The sequence below is a fragment of the Boleophthalmus pectinirostris genome, unplaced genomic scaffold (genome assembly GCF_026225935.1).
Source record: "Boleophthalmus pectinirostris isolate CB_2022bp ecotype Guang Dong unplaced genomic scaffold, ASM2622593v1 HiC_scaffold_3, whole genome shotgun sequence".
Lineage (NCBI taxonomy): Eukaryota > Metazoa > Chordata > Actinopteri > Gobiiformes > Gobiidae > Boleophthalmus > Boleophthalmus pectinirostris.
The window spans coordinates 8,083,876-8,097,844 of record NW_026571299.1 but is presented as its reverse complement, the minus strand read 5'-3'; the positions used below and the strand labels follow the sequence as shown (position 1 = coordinate 8,097,844).

The 13,969-nt window shown below is 39.6% G+C and overlaps 1 protein-coding gene across 1 annotated transcript in view; it reads left to right on the top strand.

Moving 5' to 3' along the window:
* The window catches only part of arap3 (ArfGAP with RhoGAP domain, ankyrin repeat and PH domain 3), a 78,555-nt gene that overhangs the window by 43,778 nt on the left and 20,808 nt on the right, over positions 1 to 13,969 (top strand). Inside the window, 5 exon segments of the mRNA XM_055160107.1 lie at positions 1,206 to 1,390; positions 1,485 to 1,591; positions 3,210 to 3,409; positions 7,800 to 7,885; positions 9,390 to 9,572. Coding sequence (XP_055016082.1) covers positions 1,206 to 1,390; positions 1,485 to 1,591; positions 3,210 to 3,409; positions 7,800 to 7,885; positions 9,390 to 9,572 — 761 coding nt within the window.

The following is a 13,969-nucleotide window of genomic DNA, read 5'->3' as shown; positions in this document are numbered from 1 at the left end:
TCTTGAGATTGTTTTGTTGCAAGCAGGACTAAACCAGAACTGAACCAGGACTGAGTGTCGGGACTCGGTTTCTATCTCTCTCCTGCACTCGAGCCCAAGTTTAGTCCTGGTTTATTCATTTTATGCTGAACTGCAGCCAAATATGCACTTTTTTTTTTTATCCTATGCACACGCAGATTTCTGAAAGTTTCGTTTTCAGCCGCTGCTGCTGTCAAACTACGGGTCTACATGCGGCATGAAGAGAAAAAGTGAGAAAAAGAGAAAACACGGCTCCCAATAAGAAACAGGCTCCTGTTGTTCGCTTCAAAGAAGTCGGCACTAAGAGCCGCTTCGATCGTGACCGACCCATAACTCTTAGCTAGTAAACTATCGCTATTAGCCTTTAGCAGTAAAAACTGCGAACCGCGGTAATTAATTATATGCATAAATGTGGATCATTCACACGTCTCTTCACAGCTCATTTACATATCAATGCTGGTCCAGTAACAAATATACGGCCAATATAATCACTTTACAATAGACCAATAGAAAACAGCCTGTTTATGTGCGGGAGCTACAGCAGCTAATCGCTAACAAAACCTAAAACTAGCTTCAAAGTCGATGTATTTCCAACACTCACCGCTCATACAGGCTCCTCCTCACATCACAAGTCTGCACTAATAAATGTCCTTTTAATCCAGACTCAAACCGATTGTCCGAAAAAGAATATAATCTCAGTGTTGCGCACGGCTGCAGGGTGTAAACAAACACACGCGAGTGAAGTGACGTGACTCTGGGGGTGTGTTCAGGGACAGTACGGACACAGACACAGACAAATTACACCGTAGATAAATACTGATGCGGAGCCACATATTAGGACATTTATCTGTCTGTAAATTGGATTAAATGAACATAATGTAGAGAGTCTAAGCTTTATAACGAGGTATAACATGCCCACGTGAAATATCGGCCCATATCAGCGAGCATATCGGCCGATAGCCGATATGTCTCCAGGTGCCCATATTGGCCGATAATATCGGCCAGCCGATATATCGGTCGGGCTCTAATCTTGGGTTCATCTTCCAGATCTTATTGTAGTTCCATGATCGAAACTAGATTCTCATTATCTGTCTCTGAATACTTTTGTTGCAGTAGAAAAGTAAAAGTAGTTTGTCCCTCCTACTTCCTCGTCAAATATCGAGGGGTCTAACGTCGGTCTGTCCCAGTGCTCAGGTCTCGTTGGGTCCGGACTCTGCAGGACTTCATCAGGGAGCAGCTGGTCTTCGTGCGGAGGAGGTTTGGACCTGGACTCCACTGTCAGAAACACGGACCTCTGGAGACCAAGGGCCACAAGTCCAAGGTCTACACCGCCATCTACGGAGACCAGATCTGGATCCACAAGAACCAGCAGGTGAGACAGGAGCAGACAGGAGCAGACAGGAGCAGACAGGAGCAGACAGGAGCAGTATTTTGGTAGATATTTTAAAAATCGCTGTGTTCCTCAGTGCTTCCGAAACGGGATCGCGGTGACGGTGATCGAGGCTCGTGGGGCGACCATCCGAGACGGAAAACACAAGGGCTTCGACCTCATCACCCCCTACAAGACCTTCAGGTATCGACCTCCTCACACTTTTTGGACTTTCAGGACTAAATCGGATCTAAACCAGGACTGAACCAGAACTAAACCAGGTCTAAACCAGGATTGAGCCAGGAGTGAATGTTGGGACGGGCCCCGAGACCCGCGTAGACTGTCGGGTGATGAGGACTGAGACCAAGACCGGGACCAGACCAGGACTGAGACTGGGACCAGACAGGGACCAGACCAGAACTGAGACCAGAACTGAGACCAGGACTGAGACCGGGACTGAGACCGGGACTGAGACCGGAACCAGACTGGGACCAGGCCGGGACCAGGACCTGGACTGAGACCGGGACTGAGACTGGGACCAGACCGGGACAAGATCAGGACTGAGACCAGGACTGAGATTGAGACCAGACCAGGACTGAGACCAGGACTGAGATTGAGACCAGACCAGGACTGAGACTGACTGAGACTGAGAACCAGACTGAGACTGAGACCAGGACTGAGGACCAGACGGACCACTGACAGGACTGAGACCGGACCAGACCAGAGACCGGGACTGAGACCAGACCGAGACGGGACCAGGACTGAGACCAGGACGAGATTAGGACCAGACCAGGAACAGACCGGGACCAGGACCTGGACTGAGACCGGGACTGTGACTGGGTCCAGACCGGGACAAGACCAGGACTGAGATCGGGACCAGACCAGGACTGAGACCAGGACCAGGATTGAGACCGGGACGAGACTGGGACTGAGACAGGGACTAGACTGGGACAAGATCAGTACTGAGACCAGGACTGAGACCGGGACCAGGCCAGGACCAGGACTGAGACTGGGACCAGACTCGGACAAGATCAGGACTAGGACCAGGACCGGGACTGAGACCAGAACCATACCGGGACTGAGACCGGGAACAGGCTAGGACCAGACCGGGACTGAGACCGGTTTAGTCCTAGTTTAGTCCTGGTTCAGTCCGGGATCAAAGTTTAAGTCACAGAAACAGGAAACGGCCATTATCTGTTTTTTCCGTTATTTTCATTTTCGTTTTGGAGACAAATAATGAAGAAAATTGTTGTTTTTTCGTTTTATTTTGAAAAACAAATGAACGAATAATACACGGATTCAATATGTAGGGACGATTTTATAATTTTTTACTGTAATTTTAATTAACTTCAAACTCACCCACAGCCTTTTTTTTAGCTCAGACTGATTATAAATCTGTGCAGTCATGTTTTGTAAAGATTTAAAGAGAACATATTCTACAAAATCCACCTCGTTGTAGCTGTTTCTCCTCACCGTTTTGGTATTTAGAGTGATTTATACAAGTTTAAGTAATCTTATACTGGCGATCTACCCTCGTTTTCCCGTTTTCACCATTCCCGGTTCACGCCCACTGTTCTGCACTTACCTCATTCTCTGGCCAAAACACGCAGCGAAAAGAAAAGCGTAACAGATCTTGATTAGTCAGACTTAACAAACCCGCGCAGGATGTTTCATTAATCCAGCGAAATTCACAAAGGCAACGTGAGACAGATTCAGGTCAGAGTCTGAAGCAAACACAACAGAACGTTTTTAGTCCCAAATATTAATCGTAAACTGAAATGTAAGTAAAAACACGCAGACTGATGGACGGTTTTTGGTCCAGTTTCATCGCCGACTCGGAGCGTGAGAAGAGGGAGTGGACCGAGGCGCTTCAGGAGGCGATCTCTGAGACCCTGTCCGACTACGAGGTCGCCGAGAAGATCTGGTCCAACAAGTCCAACAGGGTCTGTGCGGACTGCAGGGCCCTGAACCCGGACTGGGCCTCCATCAACCTGTGCGTGGTCATCTGCAAGAACTGTGCAGGTACATGAAGCTACGCTGACCGAAACTAGACTGGGTTTAGTCCGAGCTTAGATCTAGTTTAGACTTGGTTTAGTTCCAGTTTAGACTTAGTTTAGAATTGGTTTAGTTCCATTTTAGACCTACTTTAGACTTGGTTTAGTCCAAGTTAAGACCAAGTTTAGACCATATTTAGACATTGCTTAGACTTGGCTTAGTCCCAGTTTAGACCTAGTTTAGACTTTGTTTAGTCCCAGTTTAGACCTTGTTTAGACTTTGTTTAGTCCAAGTTTAGACCTTGTTTAGACTTGGTTTAGTCCCAGTTTAGACCTAGTTTAGACTTGGTTTAGTCCCAGTTTAGACCTTGTTTAGACTTTGTTTAGTCCAAGTTTAGACCTTGTTTAGACTTGGTTTAGTCCTAGTTTAGACGGTTTAATCCCAGTTTAGATATAATTTAGACTTGGTTTGGTCCCAGTTTAGACCTAGTTTAGACTTGGTTTAGTCCTAGTTTAGACTTGGTTTAATCCCAGTTTAGATCTAATTTAGATTTGGTTTAGTCTGAGTTTAGATCTAATTTAGACTTGGTTTAGTCCCAGTTTAGACCTAGTTTAGACTTGGTTTAGTCCTAGTTTAGACCTAGTTTAGACTTGGCTTAGTCCAAGTTAAGACCAAATTTAGACTGAGTTTAGACATTGCTTAGACTTGGCTTAGTCTGAGTTTAGACCTTTTTTAGACCTGGTTTATTCCCATCTTAGACCTAGTTTAGACTGAGTTTAGACTTGGTTTAGCCCCTCTTAGACCTGGTTTGTACTTGGTTTAGTCCCAGTTTAAACCTAGTTTAGACTTGGTTTATTCCCACTTTAGACCTACTTTAGACACATTTTAGTCCCAGTTTAGACCTAGTTCAGACTTGGTTTATACCTAGTTCAGACTTGGTTTAGATCTAGTTTAGACTTGCTTTGGTCCCAGGTTAGACCTAGTTTAGCCTTGGTTTAGTCCCAGTTTAGACCTAGTTTAGATTTGGGTACATTGGGGGGGGGACATGTAACCCCACATTTGTAAAAGTGAAATATAGTAGGTCTATTTCCCTTTTTTTTTTTTCCCGACTGGTTTGGCATATTTTAAAAAAAAAAAAAAAAAAAGGCAAATGTTTTGTGCTTTTTGCAAAACTATTTACACGAGACACAAAACAGTTCAGAATGTTTGAAAAAGTAAAAGTTTGTGAATAAAAAGTAACACGCTCTGTAAAAGGATTCTTTGTGGATCAAATACAAACACAGTCTTTAGATTTTTAAAGTCCAGAGACTGTCTGAAAATGCTCCCACACTTTAAAACACAGATCAGATAAACTGCTAAAAAACACAGATTTGAAAATTGTGCTGTTTTTATTCTCTAAATTATTGTGTAATATTGTACATGTGTTTACAGCACTTACTTCACTGTCAAACGTCAGACAGTGTGATACTCGTCCTGCCTGTTTGATTCATGAATGAAGTCTTTTGTTGTCAGAGTTTAAGTGTCACAAATTAAACAAATTAAACACAAATTATAGGTTTTTGCTGTTGTTTGAGTTTATATACTGAAAGTGAAAGTGAAAGTGTTGGGGTCCGTTTACTCGATGAGAACAGGCTTGTGGCGATGAAAAAATAAGATTAATTTCCTGATCATGTGTTTGTGAATGAGAGCTGTGTCTGATGTTGTGAGAAAGAGCCTGAGAACTGAGTGAACTGATGAGAAATGTTCCAGAGGGTTTGACCCGAGCCCCTGAAACTCGGAGACACGTTTGAATCAAATTATCAAAGTAAATCAAGTTTCAGAAAAAGTGCTAAAATGATACATAAGCTCACAGACTTCTGACTTGCTTGGTTTAGTCCTGGTGTAGTCGCATAATCACAACTGTAGAAGTAATAGTAATAACAGTAGTAGTAATAATAGTAACAGTATTAGTAATAGTAGTAAAGGTGGTAGTAATAGTAGTAACAGTAATAACAGTAGTAGTAGTAGTAATAGTTGTAGTAATAATAATAGTAACAGTTGTAGTAATTGTGGTAGTAGTAGTAATAGAAGTAGTAGTAATAGTAGCAACAGTAGTAGTAGTCGTAGTAGTAATAGTAGTAACAGTAGTAGTAATAGTAGCAGTAATAATAGTAGTAACAATTGTAGTAATTGTAGTAGTAGTAGTAATTGCAGTAGTAGTAGTAATAGTAGTAGTAGTAATAGAAGTAGTAGTAATAGTAGTAGTAGTAGTAGTAGTAGTAGTAGTAGTAGTAGTAGTAGTAGTAGTAGTAGTAACAGTAGTAATAGTAGTAATAGTAGTAACAGTAGTAGTAGTAGTAATAGTAGTAACAGTAGTAGTAGTAATAGTTGTAACAGTAGAAGTAATAGTAGTAGTAGTAATAATAGTAGTAACAGTAGTAGTAATAGTAGTAACAGTAGTACTAGTAATAGTAATAGTAGAAGTAGTAGTAATAGTAGTAACACTAGTAATAGTAGTAACAGCAGTAGCAGTAGTAATAGTAGTAACAGTAGTAGTAGTAATAGTAATCGTAATAGTAGTAGTAATAGTTGTAACAGTAGAAGTAATAGTAGTAGTAATAATAGTAGTAACAGTAGTAGTAATTTTGGTAATAGACTCTGTGCATATTAGCATGCTAGTTAGCTCACTGTGTCTCAAAGCTAACAGTCAACAATTGTATTAATCATATCATAAAACAAAATATACACATCATGTTAAAATTCAAATTCATTAAAATAAAGACTACCTAATTATTTTTATATGTAAAATACTGTGTCACTGTTTTATAACCTCAACATTAGCATTAGCGTTAGCGTTGAGACACAAACATCTCTCTTTCTAAACACAGAAATGTCCTCCGCTGAAGTATTAACTTTATTTTTGTAGCCTATTTTTTAACATGTCAGTGACATTTACCCACAGCTCTCTGTTCACTACCTTATCTTTAAATGTTTATTTTTATTTTTTTAGCATGACTCAGCTAAAAACGCTTTGAGCTAAAATGGGACAGGAAGTAGTGACGCTAACGGTGATTAGCACAGAGCTATTGTAGTAAATTATGGTAATACTAATAACAGTAGTAGTAAGAGTAATTATTGTAGTATTAGTAGTACTATAATAACAGTGAGTAGTTTAATTTTGTGTAATTATTTTTCTGCTTCAGTCTTACGTAACTATGATCCTTGTTTACATTATTATAGTCATGCTAACAGAAATAAACAAAACCAGACTGTAAAGTAATACGAGGTTTTATACACTTTTATGCAAAACTTTAAGGAGTGGGAAGTAGAAAGCCTATTTGATCGCACCCCATTGTAGTATTATTAGTAACATTAGTAGTACTGACAGTAGTATTATCTGCAGTACCAGCTGTTGTTGTATTCGTAGAAGCAGAGTACACACCTGTCCTCTTCAGACTGAGGAGTGTTTCAGGCGTCAAATCCGGTCGGTTCACATTTCTCTTCTGTGTTTATAACTGCAGACACACTTTAGAACAAATCATGTGAACCAGGGCCAAACCAGGGCCAAACCAGGACTAAACCAGGACTAAACCAGGCCTAAACCAGAGGTAATCTAGGACTACACTAGGACTAAAACAGGTCAAAACCAGGACAAAACCAGGTCAAAACCAGGACTAAACCAGGTCAAAACCAGGACTAAACCAGGACAAAAGCAGGTCTAAACCAAGTTTAAACCACTACTAAACTAGGGCCAAACCAGGTCTAAAACCAGGTCTAAAATAGGACTAGACCTGGTCTAAACTAGGCCCAAACCAGGTCTAAAACCAGGTCTAAACCACTATTAAACCAGGTCTAAACTAGGGGTACTAAAGCAGGGATAAACCAGGTCTAAAACACTACTAAACCCGATCTAAACTAGGCTCAAATGAGGTCTAAAACCAGGTCTAAACCACTACTAAACCAGGTCTAAACCAGGACTAAACTAGGACTAAACCAGGTCTAAACCAGGGCTAAACCAGGACTAAAACAAAACCAGGTCTAAAACACTACTAAACCCAATCTAAACTAGGCTCAAATGAGGTCTAAAACCAGGTCTAAACCGTTACTAAACCAGGTCTAAACCAGGCCCAGACCAGGGCTAAACAGTGGTTAAATGTAGATAAAACCAGGGCTAAATCAGGATTAAACCCAGACAAGTCCAGGGTCAAATGAGACAAACATATAAACATATCAAACCAAGACTAAACCAGACTAAATCAGATTAGAACCAGGACTAAAGTTAAACTATAAATAATCCAGGAGTAAACCATGACATTCAGTCTGACAGTGCATCCTCCCTGTTCAGCACAATGTCACGGTCTAGTTTTTAGCGGATAGATCCAGTTTTTGTAAATCAAACAGAGTATTTTTCACACTGACGTTTGTGTCGTCTCCTCAGGTCAGCACCGCAGCCTCGGCACCTCTGTGTCCAAAGTCCAGAGCCTCAAACTCGACACCAGCGTTTGGAGCAACCAGATCGTACAGGTCAGAACCTCACACAAACTTACATTCAGAACAATAAATACAAATAAATATAAATATACATAAAAAATAAATAAAATAAAATAAATAAAATACATATAAATAAATACAATAAAATAAAAATTAAATAGGTGTCTGAGTATATCTTATATCATCTGAAATTTAATTTTTTTTTGGATTTATGTTTGCATTGAAAGTGAAAGTGAAAATGTTAGAGCCTTAAGTCCTTTTACCATATTCAGAACAATAAAAAAAAATTTTTATAAAATAAAGCAAAATAAAACAAAATAAACCTAAATAAATATAATAAAATAAAAATAATTAAGTTAGTATAATAAGTTTAAGTTTATTTGGATGTTTCCGTAAATGATAAATTGCATTATCATGCAGTAATCAACAGATAAATAAAGATAATTATTTTACATTGCTCATCACAACTATAATCTCCAAAAATAAAATAAAAATAAAATGATCAATAATTCAAAGTCAGTATTATGTAGTTTTGTATCTTATAGTCGTATTGAAAGTGAAAGTGAAAGTGTTAGAGCAGAGTCAGAAAAATAAAAAAACATAATAAAAAAAATATAAAATAAAACAAAACAAAATAAAAATAAATGCAATATAATACAATAAAAATAATAAAATTGTTTTATGAGTATATCTTGTATTTTAAATGGTCAGTTTTTTGTTTTTTTTTGTTTTTTTTTGCTGTTATGTTTGTATTGAAAGTGAAAGTGAAAGTGTTCGAGCTTTTACCACATTCAGAACAATAAATAAAAAATAAAAATAATATAAAATTACAAGTCCAGAGCCTCAAACTGGACACCAGAGTTTGGAGCAATCAAATCATACAAGTCAGAACCCCATAGAACAATAAATTAAATAAAAAATTAATACAATAATATAAAACAAAACCAAATAAAATAAAATAAAAATAAATATATACAATAAAATAAAAATAAGGAAATAGGTTTTGAGTATATCATGTATTATCTCAAATTGTAAAATAAAACAAAGTCCAGAGCACCAGCGCTTGGAGCAAACAAATCGAACAGGTCAGAACCTCATAGAAATTTACATTCAGAACAATAAATTTAAAATAAAATAAAAATGTATAAATACAGTAAAATAAAAATAATAAAAAGGTGTTTGAGTTTATCTTGTATATCTCATTATTGTAGTTTTTTTGCTGTTATGTTTGTATTGAAATTGAAAGTGTTAAGTCCTTTTACTACATGAGAAAAGGCCTGTAGCATTAAAAAAAAAAAAAAAAAAAAATAATAATATTAATTCCCTGATCATGTGTTTGTGAATGAGAGCTGTGTTTAATGTTGTGAGAAAGAGCCTGAGAACTGCGTGAACCAGAGGATTTCAGACACGTTTGAATCAAATTATCAAAGTAAATCGACGTTAAAAAAATGTTATAAAATGAAACGTAAGCTCCCGTAACAGATTCGGTGTCATGTTTTTCTACCTGTTGTTGATTTTTTTCTGCCCCCCCGCTCAGTTGTTCATCATGTTGGGGAACGATCGCGCCAACGAGTTCTGGGCGTCTCGGCTGCCGGCCTCAGAGGAGCTGGACTGTGACGCGGCTCCGGAGCTCAGGAGAGAGTTTATCGCTTTAAAATACAGAGAGGGACGATGGAGGAGCCCACACCCCGGCTTCAGCAACCACCCGCAACTGCTCAAGGTACAGTACACTGACACACAACTGCTCAAGGTACAGTACACTGACACACAACTGCTCAAGGTACAGTACACTGACACACAACTGCTCAAGGTACAATACACTGACACACAACTGCTCAAGGTACAGTACACTGACACACAACTGCTCAAGGTACAGTACACTGACACACAACTGCTCAAGGTACAGTACACTGACACACAACTGCTCAAGGTACAGTACACTGACACACAACTGCTCAAGGTGCAGTACACTGACACACAACTGCTCAAGGTACAGTACACTGACACACAACTGCTCAAGGTACAGTACACTGACACACAACTGCTCAAGGTACAGTACACTGACACACAACTGCTCAAGGTACAGTACACTGACACACAACTGCTCAAGGTACAGTACACTGACACACAACTGCTCAAGGTACAATACACTGACACACAACTGCTCAAGGTACAGTACACTGACACACAACTGCTCAAGGTACAGTACACTGACACACAACTGCTCAAGGTACAGTACACTGACACACAACTGCTCATCTTTATCTGTTTTTAACAAGACTGAACCAGGACTGAACCAGGACTGAAACAGGACTGAACCGGGACTGAAACAGGACTGAACCAGGACTGAAACGGGACTGAACGGGACTAAAACAGGACTAAACCAGGACTGAACCAGGACTGAACCGGGACTGAAACTGGGACTAAAACAGGACTAAAGAGGACTTAACCAGGACTAAAACCAGGACTGAAAAGGACTGAACCGGGACTGAACCGGGGACTAAAACAGGACTGAACCAGGACTGAACCAGGACTGAAACGGGGACTGAACCAGGACTGAACCAGGACTGAAACAGGGACTGAACCAGGACTGAAACGGGACTGAACCAGGGACTGAAACAGGGACTGAACCGGACTAACAGGACTAAACCAGGACTAAACCAGGTCTAAAAACCAGGTCTAAACCAGGACTAAAACAGGACTGAACCAGGACTGAACCAGGACTAAACGGGACTGAACCGGGACTGAACCAGGACTAAAACAGGATTAAACTGGACTGAACCAGGACTAAAAACAGGACTGAACCAGGACTAAAACAGGACTGAACCAGGACTGAAACCAGGACTAAACAGGACTGAACCAGGACTAAAACAGGAAAACTGGGACTGAACCAGGACTAAACCAGGACTGAACCAGGACTAAAACAGGACTGAACCAGGACTAAAACAGGACTGAACCAGGACTAAACCAGGTCTAAAACCAGGTCTAAACCAGGACTAAAACAGGACTGAACCAGGACTAAAACGGGACTGAACCGGGACTGAACCAGGACTAAAACAGGATTAAACTGGGACTGAACCAGGACTAAACCAGGGCTGAACCAGGACTGAACAAGGACTGAACGGGACTGAAACAGGACTGAAACAGGACTGAAACGGGACTGAACCAGGACTAACAGGACTAAACTAAGGACTGAACCAGGACTAAAACAGGCTAAACCAGGACTGAACAGGACTAAACCAGGACTGAACCAGGACTAAAACAGGACTGAGCCGGGACTGAACCGGGACTAAACCAGGAATTAAACCGGGACTGAACCAGGACTAAAACAGGACTGAACCAGGACTGAACCGGGACTAAACCAGGAATGTCGGGACAGGCCCAGAGGTGCACCCACGTAGACTGCTAGGTGATCATGACTGAGACCGGAACCAGACTGGGACCAGGACCAGGACCAGTTTTAGTCCTGTTTAGTCTTGTCCTTTTAGTCCTTTTAGTCCTGGTTCAATCCCAGTTTAAGTCACGTAAACGGGAAACGTCCGTTATCCATTTTTTTTCCATTTTTCGAAAACTGAAAAAACAAATCGTTATCTGTATTTTTTTTTTTTCATTTTAGTTTCAGAGACAAATAATGAAGAAAATTGTTGTTTTTTCATTGTCTTATTTTTGGTTTTATTTTGAAAAACGAACGAACGAACGATACACGCATTCAGAAGCTATCGATCCAAAATGATCCGATCTAATTTAGCGAATTTTACGTGAGGCTTGAAAATATTTGTGATGATTATTTCAATGTTTGAATATTTAAAAGTGCAATTTATTTAGAAGTTGAAACATACTGAAAAAGTTAAATTTCAGCAACTAAAATTCAGAATAAAAATAATACAAACATCTTTTTTCAGAGTTAAAAAATTCAAAGTTAGAAAAACAGGACTAAACCAGGACTAAAACAGGACTGAACCAGGACTAAAACAGGACTGAACCAGGACTAAAACAGGACTAAAACAGGACTGAACCAGGACTAAAACAGGACTAAACCAGGACTGAAACCAGGACTGAACCAGGACTAAAAACAGGACTGAACCAGGACTAAACCAGGACTAAAACAGGACTGAACCAGGACTAAAAACAGGACTGAACCAGGACTAAAACAGGACTGAACCAGGACTAAAACAGGACTGAACCAGGACTAAAAAACAGGACTGAACCAGGACTAAAACAGGACTGAAACCAGGACTAAACCAGGACTAAAACAGGACTGAACCAGGACTAAAACAGGACTGAACCAGGACTAAAACAGGACTAAACCAGGACTAAACCAGGACTAAAACAGAAAACCAGGACTGAACAAGGACTGAACAGGACTGAAACAGGACTGAACCAGGACTAAAACAGGACTGAACCAGGACTAAAACAGGACTGAAACCAGGACTAAACTAAACAGGACTAAAACAGGACTGAACCAGGACTGAACCAGGACTGAACCAGGACTGAACCAGGACTAAACCAGGTCTAAAACCAGGTCTAAACCAGGACTGAACCAGCTAAAATTCAGAATAAAAATAATACAAACATCTTTTTTCAGAGTTAAAAAATTCAAAGTTAGAAAATTCAAAATCTGAGGAAACTAATGATCTTCTAACCCGAATTCTGTCTAAAATGATAAAAAAAGGTTTGAGTTTCAGTCTGTTTTTGGTGTAAAAGGTTACAGACTGTGGTTTCAGGGCAGTTCGTCAGCTCAGTGTGTCTTTTGGACGTCCTGTTCGTGGTCTGGCGTGACTCGGTCTGGTGATTTTAGTCCCGGTCTGGGGTTAGATTCCCTCTGGCTCAGCTTTAATCTCACTGAGTGGGTTTGTTCTCGGTGTGTGGGACTTGACCTCGGACGCCCTTCCTCCGCGCGTTCACTCGGATCAAAGCCGCATCGCGACGCCGAGAGCACGGGAGGTCACCGGAGACTGACTCTGTGCCCTTAAGCAAGCACTTTAAGACAGAGTTGAGCCTGTGTGATCAGATCAGACCGCACGCCGGGGCAGCTCCGTCACGGCAAATCTGGAAACTTCTTCTGCAGGATCCATATGTTTTTAGTTTTAATTACCAAATAAATGAATAAAGGAATAAAATTATTATTATTATTTTTTTTTTTAAGGCTTCAACAATATCGAATTTATGTTTACGATACTTTAAAAACAGAATTCACAATCAGAGCAATTTATAAAAAATAATAACATGTCATGGAGAATAACTAATTATTTGAACAGGAAATGGAATATTTGCTCACTGATATTAGGGATATTATAACAACAACTACTACTACTACTACTACTACTACTACTACTACTACTACTACTACTACTACTACTACTACTACTACTACTACTACTACTACTACTACTACTACTACTACTACTACTACTACTACTACTACTACTACTACTACTACTACTACTACTACTACTACTACTACTACTACTACTACTACTACTACTACTACTACTACTACTACTACTACTACTACTACTACTATCTACTACTACTACTACTACTACTACTACTACTACTACTACTACTACTACTACTAACTACTACTAACTACTACTACTAACTACTACACTACTACTACTACTACTACTACTACTACTACACTACTACTACTACAACTACTACTACTAACTACTACTACACTACTAACTACACTACTAACTACTACTAACTACTACTAACTACAACTACTACTACTAACACTACTACAACTACTACTAACTACTACTACAACTACTACTACTACTACTACTACTACTACTACTACTACTACTACTACTACTACTACTACTACTACTACTACTACTACTACTACTACTACTACTACTACTACTACTACTAACTACTACAACTACTACTACTACTACAACTAACTACTACTACTACTACACTACTACTACTACTACTACAACTACTACTACTACTACTACAACTACTACTACAACAACTACTACAACAAACAACTACAACTACTACTACTACTACAACTACTACAACTACTACAACTACTACAACAACTACTACAACTACAACTACTACAACAACTACTAACAACTACTACTACTACAACTACAACTA